At 41.8% G+C, this 26,731-nt stretch overlaps 1 protein-coding gene across 10 annotated transcripts in view; it reads left to right on the top strand.

Annotated features, from left to right (window-relative positions):
* Positions 1 to 26,731, top strand: part of tenm4 (teneurin transmembrane protein 4) — a 549,066-nt gene that overhangs the window by 370,028 nt on the left and 152,307 nt on the right. For all 10 annotated transcript variants that reach the window (XM_033022541.1, XM_033022543.1, XM_033022544.1 and 7 more), the window contains 4 exons: positions 9,650 to 9,864; positions 13,034 to 13,247; positions 16,434 to 16,535; positions 20,468 to 20,662. In XM_033022541.1, the coding sequence (XP_032878432.1) occupies positions 9,650 to 9,864; positions 13,034 to 13,247; positions 16,434 to 16,535; positions 20,468 to 20,662 (726 nt within the window). The remainder of the gene's footprint in view (positions 1 to 9,649; positions 9,865 to 13,033; positions 13,248 to 16,433; positions 16,536 to 20,467; positions 20,663 to 26,731) is intronic.

The raw sequence follows: 26,731 nt of genomic DNA on the forward strand, positions 1-26,731 counted from the left end.
ACTCCGTTTCCACAGCCATACAAACAGACAATTTCCTACAAGACATACACACAATTCAATTTACAGAAACATCCATCACAGTGAATCTCCTCCTCACTGTGATGGAAGGCAAAGTCTTTTCTCTCCCCTCCACCATTTCTCTCCCGATGTCGAAGCCCCAGGCGGGCAATGGTAAGTCCCACGGCCATTTTAGGCCGTGCCGTGCGATGTACGGCCCCGCTCCAGGTCTAAAAGTCACAAAGTTGGAGCCCCCGGCGGGCGCTGGAATGTCCTGCGGCCATTAAAGCCGCGCCTGGCGATGTACGGCCCCGCTCCGGGTCGTTCCAACCCAGCGACACGGGCTGGAGAAGTTGCGTTGCGGGAGCTCCGAAAAGCGGTCTCCCACCCGGACCCGCGAGCTCCCGATATCCCGACAGTCCACAGGTCTGCAGCTGGAAATTCCGAGCTCCGGGGTCGGGCCACAGCAGCGAGCCACCACCGCTCCCCACGCTCCAAGACCGGCCAGCCCCATGATGGTGAGTCTGCAGCACCGCAGGCTCCGCGACTGGAGCCCCCAGGTCGTTCCGGCTGGAGGCCGCTCCACGGTGCTAGGCCTCAACGACAACGGAGACCCGACCGGAAAAATGTCGGGTCTCCCGTGCAGGGAAGAGATTTTAAAAAGTTTCCCCCCCCCCCCCGCCCCTCACATAAACACAGTTAAAAACAGTATTAAAAAACACGATCAACTACATTTAACTAGACAAAAAAAAAATTAAAAGACAGACAGGCTGTAGGGGGCGCTGCAACAGGTGAGTCGCGCTGCCAACGCCAAAGGCACTAAGAAACGCTGAGAAGGGAAGAAAGCTACTATTAAGAAATTACTCCCAAGGCATACTACTGGAATAATATGGATGTATTGGACCCCACTGCAGCAGACTAAGTGAGGTGAGGTTTAGTTTAGAGACACAGCACGGAAACAGGCCACCGGCACTGCACTGACCAGCGATCCCCGCACATAAACACTTTCCTCCACACATTAGGGACAATTTTCACATTTACCAAGCCAATTTACCTTCATACCTGTACCTCTTTGGAGTGTGGGAGGAAACTGAAGATCTTGAAGAAAACCCAGGCAGGTCACAGGGAGAACGTACAAACTCCATACACACAGCACCCGTAGTCAGGATCCGGGTCTCCGGCGCTGTAAGGCAGCAACTCTAACGCTAAACCACTGTGCCACCCCTGATTAGGTTTCAAAGTCTAGGCAGGTCTCCTACTTTAAGATCCCAATGCCATTCTGGGACATGCGCAGAAGGGTTTTGTTGCAGACACCAAAATGAGCTTTGTGCAGTCAGTACTGTCACCACCATACCTAGCACTCTCAAGGTATAGAGTACATGTACTGTGGACTCAGCACAAACATCAGAGGTGGACTGAGCGTGATCAGGTTTTCAATGACATCCTGACACACAGAAATGAGTGTTATATGATAGAATTTCAAGATTAGTATCTCAAATGGTCCACAGGATTCCATTTCCTATCAAATGGACAGATGCAACATAAACTTCAAGAGCTCTGATTAGCTGTGATACAACTTAATTCCTGGGCATGCATTGCTTCTGTTTTTCTGTGCTCCAACATGCTTCTGGCAGGGCAAATGATATGGTCACTCAGTCATGGGATGATTGACTGGCTGGAATGGCACATTGATTCTATTCAGATCTGTCACAAAATAGCAGCTATTATTGTCTCTGAAATCCATCCTTAATTGACCACATTACAATATCGCCTCATCAGCACATTGTACTCTGAAGTTTCTTAATAAAATTGAATTCAGGTTGCAGAGCAAGCTGTTGCTTTATAGTTTGGACTAGATTAGAGAAACAGCATGGAAACAGGCCCCTCGGCCCACTGAGTTCACGCCCACTATCTATCACCCGTGGTGCTATGTTACCATACAGCATGTTAGTGCAAGTAATTAAGGATGAATTTCCACACATATATATGTGTTATTCTTGATCAGATTTGAGTTTGAGTGTCAAAGGATTAGGATTAGCTCAAACCATAAATCCATGTTGTCATTCTGTATGATATTCCTTCCTCTAAACTCCCGAATGCCATGTTAAATTTCTCCCAGTTTTTCAGTGACTTCTCAGTGTGCAATGTACTGATTGTGGATGATCAGCCGTGGAATGGCCAGTGAATGCCGTGCTGGCTCCAAGACCAAGGGGCCTACTCCTGCACCTATTTTCTATTTATATATCCTCCCACAATGTTTCAAAAACTATTAAAGAGCAGGGTGGTCATTTGATGAAGCCGACGAAAGGGTAAATACCAAGCCGAGGCATTACATGTTAAGAACTAAAGAGAAAGGAAAGTTTGGGAGAGGAAAGAACTAAAATTTCAGATTCTGAAAAAAAAATGAGTGAATGAAAGTAACCTTATTATGTTCATTGCTCTCAACACAGCTTGCCTTCAGACAAGTATCCAGAGGCCGTCACGCTCCATTCATAATGCTGAATGGAGTTAAACAGTGAAGCCAAGTTCTTCCCCACAGTCATTGATATTAAAGTTGATGTGGTAAATGAGCCAGAGACTTCAGTGTACAGTCAGCCAGCAAGTCTTCCTCTTAAAGGCAGAATAGAAATGAGGATTCACAGGAGAACATTTTACTGTACCTCGGAGCACGTGACTATAAGCTAAACTCAATAAACTAAACTCAGTGCCAATTGACATTTTGACCAAGGGTGTGCGAGCTGCAGGAAAAAACAGTGGGCACTTCATCTGATAAAACAACGTTCAGCAAACCTCTACTTCAAAAGTTTGGTTCAATGGAACTCGGGAGCAGTGATAATATCATTTCAAAATACTTCTGAACGATTCAGATGCAAAGGCCCAAAGCATCTGCAGGACAGCGTATAACATAGAGGAACAGTACTGGAGAGTACAGCTCTGTTGATATATTACACTAGGCTACAATACTAGAGCATAGGGCTCTGCCTCTATGTGACATTGGGGTATAGCACTGTCATTGTATACGTGTAAGGGTTCTGTCCTTGAGAACTGTCATTAAACTGATTTATTGTTCACTCAGAAACTAACAATTTCTCACTAAGAGAAAATGAAAGGGTAGTAGAAGTTACAACAGACGTTCACCCATTTGTAGCCAGTTGCAGGAGATGGGGCCATGAAAAAGCCGGAGCAACAGCAGAGGCAACAGAAATTCTTTCTATTCCAATATTTAATTTTAAGCAAGCCACAGTTTAAACTCTTGGACGTTACCTGCACAAATTATTCCGCAGTATTTTAAATTTGAAAGACTCTCCAACAAACCTCCATGATCAAGTACATTTAACACGCGTGTTTTCAACGTGACATGCACCGTATAGAGTTCTGTAGGCCCTTCAGCCCATTGAGTCTACTCCGCCATTCAATTATGGCTGATCTATCTTTTTCTCTCAACCCCATTCTCTTGCCTTCTCCCCATTACCCATGACACCCTTACCAATCAACAATCTCTGCCTTAAAATACCCAGCAGATTGACACAGAAAAACATAGGCTGCAGGATACATTGTAGTGGACCCTAACAGAGGTTTAAATGCAAACTGCATAGCAAGTACTTTGAAGCACAAATACATTCTATTGATTTTATAAACATCTACAGTTTGACGTGTACAGCAGGTCAGAGTGCATTTAAGCGCAATTTAAATTACCAGCGCAAATTCTGAGTGCGTAGAAGTCTCAGTACTCTCAGGGCACAAATCTTAAGAAGACTGTGGGGGTAATCATGAAGGGATATAGCAGAAACAGAACTATGAAGGGATTTGTGGAAGTAGGGAGATGGGTGGAGAGACTGTGGAGGGCTTCCAGAATTGCTGAGAGAGTTTCAGGCAAAAATGGATACATGTAATAATATCAGAGAAGTGCAGGAAGTATTTGAGAATCCATCAATCACGAGGCAAAGCCAGGGAGGGATTTGGAGGGAATATTTTGATTTAGCATTCGATGTATGCAATATTGCAAACATTTAATTGTAATTTGATGAGAAAGTATCACAGAAATGTAGTCTTAAACGGTTCTTCTTCTTTTCGTGTCCATCTTGTTATAAATGTTGACCGCGTCCATCCTGAAAAGGACGGACGCAAGCTTCCGGCGACAATCAATGGAAGCCATCACTAGTCACAATAGATGATGGTGGTAGCAGAATTAGCTCAGGATACTTCCAGTTTCCAGCCCTGTGACGTGGACGCTTCTGCTAAGGGGCCATTAAACGGTTGATTGAATAATACTTTTGGAAATCTAGTTTGTGTATACATGAAATCAAACTGAAGTTAAGGTTTATTACATGCATCAAGATGCCATTAAACTGGAAATTAGCAATGGCCAATGAATGTTTTGTGGGTAGGTCCCCACTGCAAGGTTCTAGCCCTGTCTGGATCCTATTCATTAACTACAGAGCCTTCAACACCATAATACTGAATAAACTCATCTCTAAACTTCTGAACCTTGGCCTTGGGACTTCCATCTGCAACTGGTTTTGGGATTTACTGGCCAGCTGACCTCAGTCGGTCATGCAATTTCCACCACCCTGACCCTCAACACAGATGACCGTCGGGGTTATACGCTCAGTCGCATGCTCTTCTCCCTGTATCCCAAGAACTGTGTGGTCAAGTACAATGGCAACTCAGTCTTTAAGCTTACGGAAGAAGCTCCCGAAGGGCCGCGAGCCCGGGCCATTCCCCGGCAGCAGGCCTGGTTTGCCCACTGCAAGTCGGGAACCCGCCTGGAGTGGGAGCCTCGTCCGAAGCTTGTCTCATGCTCGTCCCCGAAGGCCGGAAAATGGAGAGTCAGCTACGGCGTCAGACGCTGAACAATGGACCGGTAAGAAGAACTGCCGATCTTACCTTCCACGCCCTCAAAGTCGGCTGCGGAGGCACCCCTCCCGGGTATGAAGGCTGAAAGTGGTCAGGAGAGGAGATGGACGATGGTTCACGCTGATGGAGGTGACGGCTACAACGGGCCTTTACGGCCGGCTACAGCTGGGACTTTGAAGATGGTGCCAAAACTTGACGACTCTTGCATATGGACTCTATCTGTGCTGTATCTATGCATTCTGTATTTAATCAGGGATTGTACTTAAGTATGGCAATAATCTTACCAAACTGCATGCAATAAAGGAATTTCATTGTACCTTGGTCTAGAACCATTGAATCACTAATGCCACAGTTGACTGTCGGATCTAAAACAATAATGAAATGAAGGAGATCAAGAACCTTGTGCCCGGGTGTGGGAGAAAAACAGAGCCTTTCAGTAAAGTGACAGAATTTTTTATGGATCTAAGGAAAAACATCGGCATATTTAATTTCTTAAGCATCTGAGAAGATTCTGCATGTCCACAAGAATTCTCTCGAACTTCTACAGATGCGCTATACAAGGTATTCTGACAGGATGCATCTCGGCCTGGAATTACAACTGCTCGTCCCTTGACCAGATCAAACTGCAGAGAGTGGTGAACACAGCCCCGAGTGAATAAGGATGCCTGCACCCTTGGCCATTCCCCTCTCTCTCTCTTCTACCTTCTGGGAGAAGATACAGGAGCTTGAAAGCCCAGACATCTAGACTTAAGAACAACTTCTTCCCCACAGCTACCTGTCTCCTGAAACAATCACATCTTTTATATCCATTTCCCAGAGGTGCTGTCACATACTGACTAGTGAAAGGTCTGGACCTTTCTAGTGGAGAGGATGTTTCCACTAGTGGGAGAGTCTAGGACTACAGGCCTTACCCCAGAATAAAAGGACATACCTTGAGATAGGAGATGATAAGGAACTTCTTTAGTCAGAGGGTAGTGAATTTGTGGAATTCATTGCCACAGATGTGAAGGCCAAGTCAGTGGATATTTTTAAGATAGAGATTGACAGATTCTTGATTAGTAAGGGTGTCAGGGGTTATGGGGCAAACGCAGGAGAATGGGGTTGAAAGGGAAAGATAGATCAGCCATGATTGAATGGCAGAGTAGACTTGAAGGGCCGAATGGCCTAATTCTGCTCCTAGTGATGAACCTATACTCGTAACTCTATTCGGTCATTGTGTTATTGTACTTCAATATACTTTTGCACTATTTGGATTTGCACTACAATCGTATTTTATTATGCTGAATTCATTATTACTGCATATATATACTGTCTAATCTGTGACCTTCAAGTGAACAATGAATTTCATTGCACCCTGGTTGATATGACAATGAACCAAACTTTTTTATCTTCAGTTTCACCTCAGGTAGATTAGGAATTGTGGGGCATGGGGTGGTGAGTGTGGAGGAGAGAAGTCTGGAGTGGAGTGACAATAAATGTCAGAGGACAGAGATGTCAGCAAGTCACATCAGGTCATGAGGAGGGGGCCGGCATCAGTGGAGGGGGTTGAAATGACATTTAGCTGGAGCGGGAGGCGCTGTCCATGTTTGCCAGGCGTGAGGAAGGTTTCCAGCAGGGAGAGAATGGAGTAAGTAGCAAAGTTAAAGAGCTCCTACTCTGCAGGAGAATTCATGTGCCAGACCTCATGACTACAGCTCGGCATACCCAGGTCCCACAAAGATGTGCCATTAGCAGGCCTGCACAGATGAACAGTAACTGAGTGGTACCCCAAGCATTCATTGCACACAAGTCCTGTTGTCTGTGCCCCATGGTGCCATACATACAGTGTAGTCTAACTGACAGTGATGTGCAAATATGTTTAGTTTAGTTTATTATTGTCACGTGTACCGAGATACAGTGAAAAACTTTTGTTTACATGCTATCCAGTCAATGTAAAGACTATATAAACATGAATACAATCAAGCTGTCCACCGTGCACAGATAGAGGGTGCAAAATTTAGTGCAAAGACATAACATTGATGTTCAATAAAGCCCAATTAAAGACAGTTCAAAGGTCTTCAATGAGGTAGACAGGAGGTCAGGACCACAATCTAGCTGATGAGAGGACCATACAGTTGCCTGATAACAGCCGTGAAGAAACTGATCCTGAATCTGGAGGTAGGGCAGGAGTTAAGGGCAGCAGTCCTCATTTCATTTCTGTATCAAATAAAATATTGGCGCTAATTGGTAGTTTCTAGCCTTATGCCTTTGGATGGTAAAGGTTTAATGCACAGAAAAATGCACTGAGATGCACTAGCAGACTGGCCAGTTTGATCCATGTCCAAAGGGGAGTGATTTTTTTACACATGGTGAGCAAGGATTGGTGTGAGCATGTGTTGCAATCTCCCTGGCTTCATTAGAGAATGCCGCAAGGAGTTTCAGGATTTGTTCAAAGAACACACCTTACCTGCTTGATCTGCCACCATGATATGAGCTCTTAAGGTGACAGTATGTGATGCTCCAAATTGTTGGATGGATTCAATGTTTTAGTTCTACAGTTACGGCACGGAAACAGGCCCTTCGGCCCGCCAAGGCCGCGCCGACCAGCGATCCACACACCCTAACACTATCCAACACACACCAGGGACTATTTACAATTTTACCAAGCCAATTAGATAAACAAACCTGTGCATCTTTGGATTGTGGAAGGAAACTGGAGCACCCAGAGAAAACCCACGCAGGTCACGGGGAGAACCTACAAACTCCATACAGACTGCACTTGTAGTCAGAATCGAACCCAGGTCCCTGGCGCTGTAAGGCAGCAACTCTACCGCTGCACCACAGTGCCACATTATTTACACTGTGTACACTGGAGTGAGCACTCAATGCTTAAGGAAACCTACCCAAAATGAACATGGTTCAGTTTCCCATACACAGAGAATGGGGATGGTTTCACCTGCAAAACGCAGACAAATCTGGGCCATGTGTGTACCATAGAAGAATCCATCCTTTTATTCCATAACGGACACCTGCTGAAATAGGAGATGTTCTTTCAAGTAACACTTAAGTTCTTATGATATTTCAAGGCTTGCTTTCCTGGTCAAAACCTGGTTCACTGTTCATGTTCACTCAGTCCAATGTTGTAGTCATGATTTCAAACAAGACTTGAATGCTGACACAAGGAACTGCAGAATCTGGAATCCTAAGCAAAACACAAAATGCTGGAATAACTCAGCGGGTCAGGCAGCATCAGTGGAGGGAACGGATAAGTGATGTTTCAGTCCAAAGAAGGTTCCAACCCAAACCATCGTCTGTCCATTTTCCTCCACAGATGCAGCCTGATCTGCTGAGTTACTCCAGTGGTTGTGGTTTGCTCAAAAGTTAAATGCTCATTGACATGAGACATGAGTATAAATGCTAATTGACATGAGAGTTGCCAAGCAACCCTGCAGTCTCTGTGTGTTGTCATGCCAAGCACACAATTCAATAGCCCACCGCACACACTCACATGTGTGGATTGCATTAGTGCTCAAATATGCACCTCAACTCAATCCTTCAGTGCATAAAATATACTTTACATGAATGACTTTTAATACAAAATCTTCTCAAGTCATCTTTTTAAATAATTAATTTTCTTTGCATTAGATCCCATCCTGCTGTATAACTTATATTAGATGTGTAAGAAGGAACTGCAGATGCTGGTTTAAACCGAAGATAGACACAAAAAGCTGGAATAACTCAGCGGGACAGACAGCATCTCTGGGGAGAAGGAATGGGTGACGTTTCGGGTCGAGACCCTTCAGTATAATTTATATTGTACAATTCCAAGTTTTGGAATAGTTCAACAAATTTGAAACCATTCAAAGTTTGAATTATCATGAGGAAACTTTGGCAGTTCAGTTTGAAGTAAAACATTGACTTTTGATGCATCATTTGAACCAAAGTCTTTTTCTTGACAACCATTTATTTGAACAACTATCAATGGAGTCTTCTTTATATCAACCCAAAAACCAGGTCATGAATACAACATATGTCAAAAGTCACTGCAAGCTTCAATAGAAGGCAGAAGTGTATTAAAATGGAACCTTACCTGATATTATTTTCAGTTATTAATAAAATACCAATAACAAAAGTTAGCTATTTTGCAAATCATAACTGACAGCACAAAATTGCAGAGAAACAGGCTGTTGAATATTAATCAAAAATGTAATTACAGTCATGCCTTTATTCTGAGTCACACATTAAGATGAAGAAATAAAAAATAATTTTTTTTTGCTAATGCTCTTGACCTGAACGGCAGATAGTTAGCCTTTGAGAATTCTATATTAAAAAGGCATTCGTAGCAGTTAAATGTCATGCTAAGTGCAAGGTAATATGAATCAAAATAAATAATCTAAAGATAGCAAGCCATAGGATTATTCATGTCTGAGTCTGGCTTAATTTTAGAGAAACAAAATTTAATTTAATTCATTTGTAAGCAACATCAGTAGAATGTCACTATTAACTGGATCAGCTCTTTGTGACAATTTGGCTCAGCTTTTAGAAAATCTAAATTGCAAGTTTAAATAAAATATAAAGGTCTTTTAAATGATTGTAATAGTAAGTCAGATTGCAAAAAAATCTTATATTACACATAGCTGGGTAATAAACACTGCATTTGTTTTTTTGTCTCTGCATATTTATGAGTTTGCTTTCTTCTCCTTTTTCCTCTTCTCTAAATTTGGATTATTTTTGTGCAGTTTCTTCCTTCGGGTTTTGTGGCAGCAATTTTCCCTTCAGTTAACAAGGAAGTATAATGCTCTTAATGTTTTCACAGGAAAAACAGACAATTTAATCCCAGAAGACAGCTACATTGATTCAGGAGAAATTGATATCGGGCGAAGAATTACTCAAAATATACCACCCGGCCTATTCTGGCGCACGCAAGTGTTCATAGATCATCCAATGTATATGAAATTCAATGTGTCATTGGGAAAGGATGCTCTGATTGGAATTTATGGTCGTCGTGGTCTCCCTCCATCCCACACACAGGTAAATATGGATGGATGAGGGGGAATCTCATTGAAACTTACCAAATAGTGAAAGGCCTGGATAAAGTGAATGTGGAGAGGATGTTCCCACTAGTGCGAGAGTCTAGGACCAGAGGCCATAGCCTTTCGAAAGGAGATGAGGAGGAATGTCTTTGGTCAAAGGGTGGTGAATCTATGGAATTCATTGCCACAGATGGATGTGGAGGCCAAGTCGATGGGTATTTTTAAAGCAGAAATTGACAGATTCGTGATTAGTAAGAGTGTCAGGGGAGAAGATTGGAGAATGGGGTTGAGAGGAAAAGATAGATCAGCCATGATTGAATGGTGGAGTAGACTTGATGGGTCGAATGGCCTAATTCTGCTCTTATAACTTATGAAGTAACATGCACATGAATGGACTTCCTTCAATAGAAGGACTGTAGCCATTCAAGAAGGTGGTTTAAGAGCACACAGAGTAGGCATTAAATGCTGGTCGTACGATTGGAGCCAAATAAATTGAAAAAGAGAACATACCATTTATTACCAAATATGGGCCCACTGCACATAATTTAGTTTAGAAATGCAGTGTGGAAACAGGCCCTTCAGCCCACTGGGTCCATGTTGACCATCAATCACCCGTTCACACTAGTTCTACGGTATCCCACTTTCGTAACGACTCCCTATACACTAGCAGCAATTTACAGAGGCCAATTAACCCATAATTAACCTGCACATCTTTGGGATTTCAAGGAAACTGGATCACCCAGAATAAACCCATGCGATCACAGGGCAAACTCCACCACCCAAGGTTAGGATGCAGCCCAGGTCTCTGGCACTATGAGAGAGCAGCTGTACCAGCTGCACCACTGTGCCTGCAGTCATGAAAAAAGCTACTACTTCAGATGCCAGGAATGTAACCTGCAGAAAGCAGACCCCAAAATAGTTGTCGGTCCTGCAGCTACATTGACCTATCCTCTGAGGCTGCCTTGAAAAACGTTAATAGTTTATCTCTGCTCCCAAGTTTGCCAGCTGACAAATCCTGTCAGTTGTAAATGTTTCTAGATGCTGCTGACATTCCTGAAACACAAAAACTATTAAGAATGAAATACAATGTGAAACATCTGAAAACTTACTTTAAAAAAACAGGAAACAAAATATTTTAAACACTTTAATAAAATAATTTAAACCATTGAACAAGACTCTAAACTTTAAAAGAAAGGAAATGAATTTTTGCCTTTCTTCCCTGAGCCTTTTATTTCCTCTGGAATGAATGAAGTGGCATATATTGCACTAGGTCTTAACTTACACCGGATGGAAGAGTAGATTTCCCCATGGTATATTCTGGGGAAACTCAGCAGGGTGGAGCTCAGTTGCAGAGAAGTTTTCCGAAGATGGTGTCAGGATTCAAGGGCCTGAGCTGTGGGGAGATGTTGAGCAGCTATTGAGCAGGCTGAGACTCTGTTCCCTGGAGCGCAGGAGGATGACAGGTGATCTAATAGATGAATCATAAGAGGAATAGACACACAGAGTCTCCTGGAATCGAGAACCAGAGGATATTTTAGGCGAGGAGGGAAAGATTTAATTGAGGGTTACATTTTCACACAAAGGGTGGTGGATGTATGGAACGAACCGCCAGAGGTGGGAGTTGATGCAGGTACTATCTCAATGTTTAAAAGAAACATTTAGACAGGTTCATCGATAGGACATGTCAGGAGGGATATGGGCCAAACACAGGCAGATGGGACTAATGTAGATGGGACATGTTGGTCAGTGAGGGTAAGTTGGGCCAAAGTGCCTGGTTCCACACTATGACTATGACTTTATGACTATTGGTAAGTTTAATACTTTAGCACATAACTAAGTATGGCTGCCAGTTAAAAAGGTAAACACAGTGTAATTAAAAACCTATTTTAGTGTTGAACATGAATCTGTTGTCATCAACATTCAAGAATAGTCTGTTCGAACTCCTACCTTATGGCAGACGTTACAAGGTCTTTTAAGCCCGCACCTCCAGACTCAGGAACAGCTTAATCCCCAGAGCTATTGCTGCTCTGAACCGGCCCTGCTGAGTGCCCCCCCACCCCCATGAACTGTATTCATGCACATCGACCCGGCACATACATATTTGCACTTTAGACTGTTTTACTGGGGGGTTTTTGGAGGGGGGAGTTTATAAATCATGTTTCTCGGGATGTCTAAATTTTATTAGTTGTTTACGTTATGACTATCAGATGGAAGCTGCATACCAAATCTCGTTGCACCTATGTGCAATGACAATAAAATATATTATTATTATTATTATTATTATTAGAAATACATTTTACAAATCAACTTATTTTTAATTCTTTAATTTGGTCACCTGATTGGATTGATTTGGTGATCTGTAAACAAGTATAATCTTGAATACAATTTGGATACAATTTAAACTGGAATCAGCAATTTCCCCAAATCAGGAAACTCCAACAACCATTGTGCCTTTAATCAGATCACGTCAGCTCAACTCAACTGTCCAAAAATGCAGTGAAACTACTAGCATTTTAAGGCAAAATGGAATTATGTGATTTTTGTACTACAATATCCCAAAATGGCTGAGAAATATTAATGTGAGTAAGCTAAGATGTTGATCTGGATCACCAAAACAAAATTATTTTTGCAATAGTAGAGATTGAGTGTAATAATAGCATCAGAGACAAGGGAATAGTTTTAGTTTTGTTTGCTTTTTGAGATGCAACGTGGAAACAGGCCTTTCGGCCCAGAGAGTCTACGCCGACCAGCGATCACCCGTACACTAGTTTTATCCTACACACTAGGGACAATTTACAGAAGCCAATTAATCTACAAACCTACACGTTGTTGGAATGCAGGAGGAAACCGGAGCACCAGGAGAAAACCCATGCGGTCACAGGAAGAACGTACAAACACCGTACAGACAGCATCCGTAGTTAGGATTGAACCCTGGTCTCTGGTGTTGTAATCCAACAATTTTATCGCTGCGCCACCTGAGTCAGAAGATCAACCATTGTCTATAGTGAGCCATTGTCATCCCCTGCATTGAGAGACCCGAGGAAAGGCTATTTTGTGCAGTATTTGTACAGTTATTTTTAGAGGGCAGATAACATCCAGAGATTCATGTTTACTGTGGTTATTGGGCAGCATTAAGAATAGCATGTTTTGTCATTCTTTTCTTCTAGTTTGGATTTGTGGAATTATTGGATGGCAGGCGATTGCTAGCACAGGAAATGAGAAGTCTGGAGGGATACCAGCAACACCAACAGAGGACTTTGATCCCTCTGACAAATCGTGAGACTGGATTCATCAGATATCTGGATTCTGGAATCTGGCATTTAGCCGTCTACAATGATGGGAAACAGATGGAGCAGGTCTCCTTTATAACCACTGCCATAGGTAAGTTCTCACTGAAACATAATGATGATCAGGTACATTTACTAATTACAGTCATTACTTTTTTATACACAATGTATGATTAATCCCTCAAAGAAAATACTCTGGGATCAGCTCTGCCATTACAGAAATAAGAGAGTCTCGTGCTTCTGACAAATTCAAAATACCTAACCCATATATGCTCAGTTATATTTATTCCTAAAACATAACCATTTTATATGTATCTTTATATTAATTCCCATTGACCATTATGCTACCAAGGTTTTAGGTTCAAGCTGAATATGGAAAGATTTCTTATTTTTAGTTTAATCAAAAAGTGTGTGGTTAATGTATTCTTAAAAATAGAAATTCTGCCTGCTTTAATTTCTCTATTTTAACCTGTGGTATTAATCACTAAATTCATTGAAACAAGTAGCTCTATCTTCCAATATCTTTCCCATATTTAAGAGATCCAATACTTTTTGATGAGATACTGAATCAACGTTCCAGTGTGTCTCTTTAGGTGAATGTGAAAGATGCCAGAGCATCATTTAAAGAAGGGGAGTGGAGATTTCAACATCTCCTGATCCAAAGACATACAGGATTGTCGGTTAATTGGCTTGGGTCTGTATTCTTGGTATAAGTGTAAATTGTCCCCAGTGTGCATAGGCTTGTGTTAATGTGTGGGGATCGCTGGTCGGTGCGGACTCGGTGGGCCGAAGGGCATGTTTCCGTGCTGTATCTCTAAAACTAAAAACTTTTTTTTTCCTAATATGCAAATTCATCACTTACATTTGTGTAAATTCTGAACCTTAATATGAAACTCTTCCCTAGCCCAAGGACCTTTTTATTAAATTGAGATTGATGTCATTTGGGAAAAGATATAGCTACCCCATCTATTGTGAAACAAAAAAAAACCCCTCTTCATTGGAACTGTCTACAAAGACAAGAAGTTGTGCACAATACCTTGTTCTGTAAATTACCTTTGAGGTCTACCTGACTGCAAGATGATTTACACTCCCTATGTTCAGTTATTGCCTCATAGACAAATCCCAAGACCAATGTTTAGAGCTTTTTTAATCGCTCTTCCAGCAAACTTCATTGAAGATTAGCCCCCTGGAGAATGGTATTTCCGACGGCATTAGGCAATAAGAATACTCTGCCGGCAGCTGGTGGTTTCTCAGCAGTTCACTCTGGAACTATTGACACTGTGATAGAGTATAAGAAATATTTAGTTTCAGGTAATTGATTACCTGTAGTTTCGACAGTATTCATCATAACATGATCTTCTAACTCGTCAATCAATTTTTCGAGAGAGGGACACGGAAATAACTGGCCTACTTTCTGTCTCCAAACTGAGCTCACTGTTGGAATAATGGGTTTCTTTGTTCTGCTCCCAACAAAACCAAAATTAACTGTGTGGGGACTGCTGCATATAACATTTCACACAGTTTCCAGAATGAATGCAGTCAATGCAAGGTGTAAACAAGTAGGAACACATTGAAGCCTGGATGCTCTGACCTGAAAAAGCTAAACATTTCTGGAGGCTCAACACATTTTGATGCTTTAGTAGCTTGGATATTCACCTAGGTTAACCTGATTCATTGTTACTGAAGCTCAAATTTGATCATTAGCACATGTGCAGTTAAACATAAAAATTAAGAAGCAGCCGCCTGAACTTCCTGGCTCCTTCATGTGTGTTACTACCTCAGTAAACTTGCCGGGAGACAGGTTTATGTAATAAATGGAGGTGTGGTGCTTGCCAACTAAATTCTAAATTCACCATGAATTATTCTGGTCCACTTGTCTGTTTTTTAAGTACAAATTGTGATAGACTTTATATTCTGCCTGGCAAGGAAACTTATTTTTATGGGTTTGGGCCTCATTATTGTCTGATTTTAAAAAAATCTTTAATTAATCACTTGCTCTTTCTTTCTGACTCTTTTTATACCTTTCTCTGATTCTCAACTTTATCGTGACTTTATCTTGGTGTGTTAATTTGGCAACAACAGCAATTCTACCCAAAGCAGGTTCAGGCCCTCAGTGATTCACTGCGAATTTATCAGTGCGAGTGGTTGAAGTAACAACCTTTGAATTGATCTTCTCGGTCGAGTACTTGGTTATCTATTGAGACCATGCACTGGAATTTGTCTTGAATTATCCCAACTTCCAGTACAAAGCAAACCAGCAACCATGGGGAAAATACAACTATATTCTTCATTCAACTCTGCAGTCCACCTCTCACCCATCATTTACTGAACAATCGTTTAAATAGAAATCTATGTTTCCTTTTAACATTTTACTTTGGTCAATGGCTTTATCTGTGTGATGCCTAATTTATGTTGAATTCCGGAGATTTAGCTACAGATGTGTCTTCGATAGCTCTTGCAGCTGCACTGCAAATTAACCACCTCCCAGTGTCGCTTCTTAACCCACAGCCTGCACTGCTCTCAGCCTAAAATCAAAATATTACACTTGTACCAAGATATAGGCCCACCACCGATTTTCCGGCAACTGATGGTCCGGCGCCTCCTTTAATCTGGACAAAATTACGAGAGCGCACTTGAAATTACCCCCCGGAAGTCTCCCGAAAATTTGGTGTCTAGGCCCAGTAAGGCGGCTGATCTCTACCTCATCGGGACTTCCGTGGTCGATCAAGGGGTTGAATTTTCCCCTTGTGGCCGCCGGGGTCTCTGCAACTCCATTCTGGCCGAAGCCTGCTGATCCATTTCCATGGCCAACCTCTGCGGCCGATCGGCAGGTCGAGTTTTCCCCCTCCAGCCGGGGCTCTGTAAACCTGAGGCCCACTTTGCGGGCTGGTATTTCAGTCCCTCAGCGGCCCATGCAGCCATCCCAGTACCGTTGCACTCCTCTGGGTAATCCTCTGATAACCGATAATCCAGAAAGACTCTGAAACCAAGGGTGCCGGAAAATTGGTGGTGGACCTGTATTGGATAGAAAATGAAATGCTTCCACACAGAGCCGTACACTTGTTGTTTGTCCGTGGGTAAAGTGTTTTCGAACGAAACAGAAGATGATCATGTTCTGAGATGGAGGGAAAATGTGTCGGCAGAAGGTAATTAGGATAAAAAGGAATTTTTATTTAGAAAAGAGGAACTTCCATCCCAGTAATGCATGTTACTAATCTTTACAGTTCTTGATATATGTTCAGAAAATCTAATGTCGGCCTATGGTTTCACTTCCTCTCAGAGCCTGCAGATGAATGCCCGGCAAATTGTTATGGGAATGGAGAGTGTTTTTCAGGAACATGTCACTGTTTCCTTGGTTACATTGGACCAGACTGCGCCCGAGGTAACAGCTTTTTCTTGCAGTAGTTATCAGTCCGAAATTATTTTCCGAATCATGGAACTAATCTAATGATTCCACCCTGAATATGTGTAAATGTAAACAATGGTAACATTTAATAATGGGCAAAATGTCTGGTGCTGGACTGGTAACATTAAAGGGGATGTCCCACTGCGACGACCTAATCCGCGAGTTAAGATTGTCTTCGACCTTCAAGTTCGAGGGCACTTGCTTGAAAAACCGTGAGCAGGATCGACCGTCCGCGTTGAAACCGCGAGCTGGATTGACCGACCGCGCGCACACACACACACACACACACACACACACAAACACATTGCCACGGTGGGGGTCTGGGAAAGCGGGGGAGCGCTGTCTGAAATTCACACCCGCGATGAAGAGGAAGGTAAAAGACGGCTGCACAGTGCATGGTATGTCCTTTAGAGAGCGCGGGGGGGGGGGGGGGGGGGGGGGGGGGCTGGTGGGAGAAGGAGTAGAGACACTTTTAAGAAGTATAATAAAGTTTAGCGGGCATTTAACCTACCGGTCGGTTTTCTTTGGTCCTGAAAACTCCAATGAGCCAATCAAAATTCCCGGTCAGCGAAGGAGATTGCCTACGGCTGCCCTCAACTACCTGTAACTACATAGTGACCCCACTCCACTGCACTACGAGTTAAAAAGAACCATGCCGACCAAATTTTACTCGTGGAAAATCTTTCAACATACTGAAAAAATTTCAGCTACCTAGCTGAGGCCACGAGTATGTGGGAACTTCCCTCGAGCATGAAGGAGAGTTCCAGTGACCACATAGGACCTCCTAGGACCACGTGTCGACCATGCTGCGAGTTTGAGTCGAGGGCAAACTCTTCTAAACTCGCAGATTAGGTCGCCGCAGTGGGACAGCCCCTTAAGTTGATGGCCTTGAAATTGGATTCCATGATGCAGTGCACATTGGAATCACCTATAAGGCCAATACACAAAGTGCTGGAGGAACTCAGTGGGTCAGGCAGCATATGTGGAGGGAATGGACAGACGACGATTCGGATAGGGCCAATTGGCAAGAACGTGGTCTGAATCTGTCCGCTGCAATTGTTTATTATTGTGAGTTAATATTATTGGCCCTTGTGCAAAATCAAAGACTGTCTGTGTCAAAGACAGATGAGGTGGCAAGTATACATCGTAGTGTGGAGGAAGATCGAGGAATAGATGCCTAGTACATCTGCATATTACTTGAAACCAGACAAAATTCTCCAGCTCCTTTCAGGTGTACAAAAAGACGATAGAAACTTGTCAGTTAAGAAGCAATCTATAAATTGAGTTTAAAAACTGTTGGTTTAATTTCCAAGGTATCTGATAATATTGAATATAACATCAGATAAACCTTGTAGTTATTACTCAGACCTGACACCCTAACAAAAGAAATGCTCCCTTTTCTATAATGTCTGGTACTTGTCCTGACTTATGAATTGACAGTCAATGTGATCAACACTGGTCTCATTGTTAAGGTTCGTTTTCACTTCAAACAGATAACAACACAAAAGTTAGTACACCTTGTTTCTTCGTTATTCTTAAATGTTGAATATATGGTCAGGAGATTCTTCTTCAGTGACCGCTGGCATGATGGCGCAGTGGTAGAGCTACTGCCTCACAACGCCAGAGATCCGGTTCAATCCTGACTACGGTTGTTGTCTGTGCGGAGTTTGTACGTTCCCCTCGTGACCCCATGGGTTTTCTCCAGGCGCTCAGGTTTCCTCCCACATCTCAGACACGCAGGTTTGTTGGTTAATTGGCTTCTGTAAATTGTCCCTAGTGTGTAGGATGTGAAAGTGGGATAACAGACAAATAGTGTAAATGGGTGATTGATGGTCAGCGTGGACTTGGTGGGCCACAGGGCCTGTTTCCCCACTTTATCTCCAGATCTGTATCTAAACACACAAAATAGTACTGCCTGTACCTTTGTTCTCTGCTTCTGAAATTCAGCTCCATTGACTGTAGATGAACCAAATCTCAGAACATACAACTTGCTGCCACTATTATGTTTTGGAGAAGCAGCTGAGGAAAACAATGTTCCATGTTTGCAAAGTGAAAGATGATACATTGTCCCATTTAAAATATGGATGCATGTCATTTAAAAAAAAAGATTCTACAACACATCAAAAAGTTCTGCAATAACACCAGGAATGGGATTGGGAATGGAACAGCAGTATTTTGGAAGCAAAAGTGCTTATTTTTCCTGTGAGCTTTGTAGGATGGTGTTTTCAGAGGTTTAGCCATTACCTTTACAAGGCAACTAATTCCCATTAGGAAGGTTCCTGAAATCAAAATGAAGCATTAACTAAAACCAAAAGCCATAACTAACATCGGATGAGATAAATCATGAATGCCGGAGGCACAAACAAGCAATGAAGTATTTAGTTGGAGAAAATAAGTTGTATAAGCAATGCTCATGTATTGTCCTACTTAAAACATTATTTGGCTCTTTCCCAATTATCCTCAAGCTAAATTTAAATAGTTCACTTTGAGTTTATTTGCTTTTGGCCACTAATTTTAAACAAAATATGCTTCAATGTGCTTCCTAATGATTAAAATGTATTAAAACAAGATGATATATCTAAATTTCTGCAGGTGAAATATGTCATTATGCCCTTGGTATTAGCAGTACAGTCCTTCCAGCTTTTGGAGATCAGTATGTTCATCTGCGTCAAGAATTGTCACCGACCTTAATTGGTACATGAGACAATAAACTGACCTTGAAATCAGATGGGCTGCCTCTCGGCCAGAATGATGTTTCACCCAATCAGCATGAGGTTTCACCCAATCAGCATGAGGAAGTTCCTCTCATGTATGATTTATTTTGGAAATCTACAATCACTTCAATCCACATCTAGTTTGCAACCTTGTGAAAATCTTTGCTCAGTATTCCACCAAACTCTTGTTTATCCACGATTAGTTCCACCCCTTCCAATTCAAACAAGATGTGATAAACTGATTGTAATAAACCAGAATTGTTTGAAGATTATTAAACACATCAACACCAAAAGAGGTTGGAACAAAGACCATTCGGCCCATCGTGTCAGCTCCGCTATTTGGTCATGGCCGATCTATTTTTCCCTCTCAATCCCTTCTTCCCAGAACCTTTGATACCCTTACTAATCAAGAAGTTATCAATCTCTGTGTTAAAAATACATATGTGTTAAGAATTCATCTAAGGCAATGAATTCCACAGATTCGTCACCCTCTGGCTAAATAAATCCCTCCTCATCTCCATTTTAAAGGTATGTCATTTTATTCTGAGGCTGTGCCATCTGGTTCTAGATTATCTCCGCAAGGTCAAGGGGAAAAGATTTAATAGGCATCTGAGAGGTACATTTTGTCACACAACGGGTGGCAGGTGTATGGATCAAGCTGCTGGTGAAGGTAGTTGAGGCAGGGACTATCCCAACATTTAAGAAACAGTTAGACAGGTACATGGATGGAGGGATGGAAGAATGCACTTTAGTCTGTTGAACTGTTTTGACTGTTTTACTGTTCGTTTTACAATCCATGTTCTCGGGGTATCTAAATCTAAATGTTATTAGTTATTTATGTTATGACATCGCATGGAAGCTGCATATCAAATCTCGTTGCGCTTATGTGCAATGACAATAAAAGATATTATTATTATTATTATTATTATTATTATTATTATTATATGAACCTAACGCAGGCAGGTGGGACTAGTGTAGCTGGGACATGTTGGTCAGTGTGGGCACGTTGGGCTGAAGGGTCAGTTTCCACACTGTATCACTCTATGACACGACTGCAAATATCCTCTCCACATCCACTATGTCTAGGTCTTTCATTATTTGGTTGGATTTGGTTCAAATGTCTCAGCAATGTATCTCTAAATTAAACTAAACTAAACTTTACCAGTGTTGATTTAACTTTGATTTGCTTCACAGCATCTTGTCCAGTGCTATGCAGTGGCAATGGACAGTATGTGAAAGGACGCTGTTTGTGCCACAGTGGGTGGAAGGGAGCAGAGTGCGACATTCCCACAAACCAGTGCCTTGACTCCACCTGTGGCAACCATGGAACCTGCATCATGGGGACATGCATCTGCAACTCGGGCTATAAAGGAGAGAATTGCAAACAAGGTAACTGGCCAACTTCACCATTAATCATCCAGTGTAAGGATGCCTGAATTTACACAGGACAGGAAGCAAAGCATTTAATCATACCCCAGACTGCAGCGAGAAGAAATACTGAAAGGTTACATCCAGTGAGGAACAGATTAATAGCCACTGTGCTCTAGTTTGAAAGTGCTTGAAAAAGCAGGATGAAAGCTAGAGTTTAGGACACCATGCAAGTGGAGACTACGTGGTATTCTGCTATCTGTTAAGCCACGACAAATATTCTTCACCTTTTCCTCGTTCCTTGTTGGTCTCCTCGTATGCTGATTAATGGTTAAGAGGTGGCCTCTTGTCAGGATCTTTCTTTCATGTGTAGGAAGAAACTGCAGTTGCTCATTTACACTGAAGATAGACACAAATTGCTGGAGTAACTCAGCGGGTCAGGCAGCATCTCTATAGAAAATGAATAGGTGGCATTTTGGGTCTAGACCCTTCATCACACTGAAGTCTGAAGCAAAAAAGTCTTAAGAAAGGTCTCGACCCGAAGCGTCACCTATTCCTTTTCTCCAGAGATGCTGCCTAAACGTTGAGTTACTCCAGCATTTTGTGTTTATCTTCTTTATTTCATGGTCGAGTGATCGATGGTCGGCGTGGACTTGGTGGGCTGAAGGGCCATAGAGGAAATGCAATCTTGTTTCATGGCCCTTTTTCTTTCCAAAATACTCCATTCTTCTGGATGATGCCCGTACACATCACCCATGTAGAAAGCATCCTTTAGATATCAGCTACTCCTGCATTTGTCTCTTTTGCACCATTACCCATCTATCATTTGTTGCCTTGCACAATTTTAGCGTGCAAAGTTTTCAAAACTGTAACCTTGTCATGGGTCCTTATGTCGATTTAACATGTTTGAAAGTAATAAATCTTGGGATTTTTTGTATCGACACATTGCATATCGAGGAAACTGCAACTGACAACCAACTGAAGTAAATTACAATTGGTCACAAGCAGATGTCTACATTTATGTTCATCTTCAGTTGCAGCATCTGTACATTACCTCATTACCCATTCTTAGAATATCCCGTCATTTCTTTCATGTTACTTAATCATTGTCATATAATTGTAACATAAATTAATCATCTCTTCCTGTTTCTTTGCCAACAACGGTGATTGGTTCAGGTTTTTACTATCATTGCACTGAAATAACTGGTCTTACATTATATATATTTGTTGTGTTGAATGTGTGGCACGGTGGCGCGACAGTAGAGGTGCTGCCTTACACCACCATAGACCCTGACTATGGGTGATGCCTGTACGGAGTTTGTACCTTCCCCCTGTGACCTGCATGGGTTTTCACCGGGTGCTCTGGTTTCCTCCCACACTCCAAAGAGGTACAGAGTTGTATGTTAATTAGCTTGGTAAAATTGTAAATTGTCCCAAGTGTGTGTAGGATAGTGTTAGTGTGCGGGGATTGCTGGTCGGCACGAGCTCAGTGGGCCAGAGAGCCTGTTTCGTGCTGTATTTCTTAAATAAACTGTACTATAATGTGTTTTTAAATCTGCAGGAAGTCAGAATTTCACTGCTCCTGCCCTGCTGCAGTGCCTAAAAATGACTGCAAATTTGAACACAATGTGCTGGAATAACTTACGCACCATATCTGGAGAGCGTGGATCAGTGACACTTCGGGCAGGGAAACATCTTCAATCTGAAGAAGGGTCCTGACCCGAAAGAGTCTGAAAAGGGTTCCGACCCAAAACGTCAACTAGAAAATGTTTTCCAGGAATGCATCCTGGCCTGCTAAGTTAGTCCAGCACTTTGTGTCCTTTTTTGTAAACCAGCATCTGCAGTTCCTTGTATCTCCTTTGGAAATTTGAAATTGGATTACCAGAATGGAGCAGTTCTGTGCATGTTTTGGGGTCTTTTACTGCTGGTTGGTAGCACAATGTTAATTATTGGGTGAGGTATTCAGATCTGTTAGCGCTGCTTTTCAGCATTAAACACTCTTAAATAACGATCAAACTAGAACACGGCCAACTAGTTCTGCAAACTGTCCTTTTTTAGTCGTATTGCTGTGTTGTTCTGCATTCCAGATAATTTAGACACTGCTTTGCTGATTAATTATATGAGTTTGAGTGTAAATGGTATGTCATCGCTGGCAATATGAGGAGAAATTTCTTTAGTCAGAGGGTGGTGAATCTGTGGAATTCATTGCCACAGAAGGCTGTGGAGGCCAAGTCAGTGGATATTTTTAAGGCAGAGATACATAGATTCTTGATTAGTACGGGTGTCAGAGGTTATGGGGAGAAGGCAGGAGAATGGTGTTAGGAGGGAGAGATAGATCAGCCATGATTGAATGGTGGAATAGACTTGTAATTCTACTCCTATCTTTTATGACTTTATGACCAATAGTTAAATCAACAGATGGTATGATTTAAAATCAGTGCAGCTGAATTTCCCCAGCTGAACTTCCTCAGATGATGTCCATGAGTGATTCCCTGGGTGTGTGTAGCGGTGGTTGATCTGTGTTTAGAGCGTTGGTATCAGCAGCAATCAACCAGACATGGTTATGTTATAAAATCAATTATGGAGATAAAAATTAAATCTCAGAAATCCGATCAAAAGTGGATTCCAAAAGATCACAGAATACATCGGCCAATATCCCATGTATATGTAGGATACAGTAATATCAGCCTCTTCAAGAATTTGTCTGCAAGCCAACAGGTTATTCTAAAATTCAGTGACCCTCTGGGAAAAGGAAAACCTTTTTACATCAAAACAAGAATCGGAAGTAAAATAAGTTTATGTGCAATGTGCACCAGGAAGCAGTTTGATGAAAAATAATGCAAACAACTTAGGGTGGCACGGTGGCGTAGCAGTAGAGCTGCTGCATTACTGTGCCAGAGACCCGGGTTTGATCCTGACTACGGGTGCTGTCTGTTCAGAGTTTGTACGTTTTCCGTGTGACCACGTGGGTTTTCACCGGGTGCTCCGGTTTCCTCCCACACGCCAAGGACATGCAGGTTTGTAGGTTAATTGGCTTCTGTAAATTGTAAGTTGTCCCAAGTGTGTAGGATAGTGCTGGTGTACGGGGTGATTGCTGGTCGGCGGGCCGAAGGGCCTGTTTCCAGCTGTATCTTTAAAACCAAAGGTCAAAACTCCCTAAATACTTTGATGACTTCACAATAATTTCCACTGCTATAAATTAGATTAAAACTTGTTTATGTAGCTGGCTGTGATACTTAGAGCCAACAGATGTACATATCGATCATACTTTATTGTTTTGAAGAATGCCCACGCTAATAATTGCTTTCCTATATAAATTACAGAAAGAAACTTATTAGAAATAACAAACAGTTAAAAATGTGTTCTATTCCCAAAGCAATTCTACTGTATTTTAGAATAATTGATTACTTATTAAGAGCTACTCTCTTAACTATTTCTTGACCAAAGATTACCATAAAGCATTAAAAATACGTTTGATTTTCTGCGCACTCACCAAAAGATATTTCTGCAGGTTTTGAATATTGTAAAATACGAAGTGTTAATAACATTGAAAGTCATGTGTATATTTCCTTTTGAGGATATGGATTTAATATCATTTCCATTGAATCAATAATAAGCAAACAATTTATATTGATTTGCGTGGGGTAAATTTACTTTGGTCCTTCACAATTAAATAAATTGCCAAAGATTTCAATTTCACAGACCCCTGTTATCCAAAACAAAAGTTAACATAGCCTCAGTCATTAGAATTTATAAAAGTGAGGCAGCACAGTGGCGCAACAGTAGAGTTTCTGCCATACAGCGCCAGAGACCCAGGTTCGATCCTGAATACGGATGCTGTCTGTATGGAGTTTGTACAATCTTCATGTGACAGTGGGTTTTCACCGAGTGCTCCAGTTTCCTCTCACATTTTAAAGATGCACAGGTTTGTAGGTTAATTGGCTTCTGTGTGTATGGTACTAGTGTACGGGTGATCGCTGGTTGGTCTGGATTTGGTAGGCCGAAGGGCCTATTACCATGCTATATCTCTGGAAAACTAAAACTAAAACTGAATGGTATTGTGCAACTAAGATTATGCCTTCAGCCTAAGATTCAGCCTACCTTGAAATATTTACAAAACTGTTTAAGTGAGGTTATTGTTATGTGTCCCTGATAGGACAATGAAATTCTTGCTTTGCTTCAGCACACAGAACATAGTAGGCATTTACTACTGTATGTGCACAACTGAGTCAAAGCGAGCAGATTTCATGTTGCAAGAATTAATTAACACCGTGCATAAGCTATTTCTTTCAGAGAATCTATGCAAGACTGATGTACCAATCAGAACTTGACACAGCCAGTCTCTAAGATGGTTTTACAAAAAAAAAAGATACAGAGTGCTGGAGTAACTCAGAAGGTCAGGCAGTCTCTCTGGAGAAGATGAATAGGTGACGTTTCAGAATACCACTTCTTCAGACTGATTGTGGTAGGGGGTAGAAAGCTGGAAGAGAAGTGGGGACAGGACAAAGCCTGGCAATAGATAGGTGGATCAGGTGCAAGGAGTTTTTGTTTGGCAGTTGGCTGGCGAGAAATGAAAGACAAATAGTATGAGATAAGGATAAGCTCCAGGATAAGGATAGCCTCTTTGAGTTATTCCAGCATTTTGTGTCTATTTTTGGTATAAAGCAGCATGTGCAGTTCATTTTTATTACATTACATGGATTGTGCCTAGTTATTTTCCAGTAGTAAGGCTGTTGTATTCTTACCAAAACATTAAGCAAATTTTGAGCAGCGGTCCCTCCACATTAAAATCCCTTGATGCTGTTGCCATTTGACATTTCCATCCATTCTAAAAATACTTTACAATCCATTTTACCCACAGTATGAAATGAGTAGAAGTGCCCTGTGTGCACTGGAGGATCTATCCTTTAATATCTTTATCACCTTCTTTGAAGAAAAATTCTCAGGAGTATCGCAGCCTTGGTGATTGCTGTGGGACGTGGGTTTATTTTATCACCTCAATTGTTGATTCAATTTGCACCTACTGGCACTCACTGCCAAAGAGAAAACTGTTTCCATGGCAACAGAGCAAGCAATCAACATAGTTTGAAAGACAAAATCTGTATTAAAAAAATCAACAGCATTTTAAATAAATTGTTTCCCAAATAAAGTAAGTACATTCTGCTTGCATTAATGTCGAAGCTGTCAATATCAAATCTAACAGTGGTTGTTGTGAAAAGTGGATGCCAGGCATGCTTCATTGGGAATTACACAGCGAGGATCAATTAAAGAAAGTTACCCTCTGTCATTGACAGTTCTGTGAGATGACCTCGAATTAGTGCGTTCAAATATTGTTGTTTAAAAATTCAAATACACAACATGTATTTCTTACTGTGATACGCAATTGAAAATCAATTTTAATCTTCTGGAGTGAACATTAATAATGACCATTTGCATCAGTTGTCAAATTAATTTCCTGGGGTAAATAATTAGAGTGACTCTGATGACCCTAATTAGCAAATACCAACTTGTTCTGATGGTCTCTATCTCTGGGAGCACATTGAATTTCATTGTCTTCCCATTTAACAATAGGAAGCTGGTCAAACTGGTTAATCGAGCTGGCTCAGTGCTGGAGGGGAGAGTAGACTCTGGGATGGAGGTGCTTGAGAGGCGTATGAGGCACAAGGTGCAGGTCATCCTGAAAAACCCCGGGCATCCCCTCCATATAATTCTGGAGAGTCAAAAGAGCACTCGGAACAACAACCGGCTCCTCTCCCTGCCCTGTAGAACGGAGCGGTTCAGGAGATCCTTCACCCCTGCAGCCATTAGATTTTATAATTCAGACCGCTAGGCTGTAGGGGGATGCATTTTGCAATTATTAATTTTTAACTGTTAATTATTGGTCTTTTTAAGTATTTATTGCTCTCAGGTAGTGTCCACATTGTATTTTATGTATTTTCTGTCTGCGTTCGTTTTGAATCTGTGGGTTTGTTGATTGGGAGCTTCTGGACATCTGAATTTCCCTGAGGGGATCAATAAAGTATTTATTATTATTATTATTATTATTCCCAGTGTCGTGCCAAACTAGAGTATTTAACAGGTAAATAACGC

Source organism: Amblyraja radiata, chromosome 6 (assembly GCF_010909765.2).
Source record: "Amblyraja radiata isolate CabotCenter1 chromosome 6, sAmbRad1.1.pri, whole genome shotgun sequence".
Taxonomy (NCBI): domain Eukaryota; kingdom Metazoa; phylum Chordata; class Chondrichthyes; order Rajiformes; family Rajidae; genus Amblyraja; species Amblyraja radiata.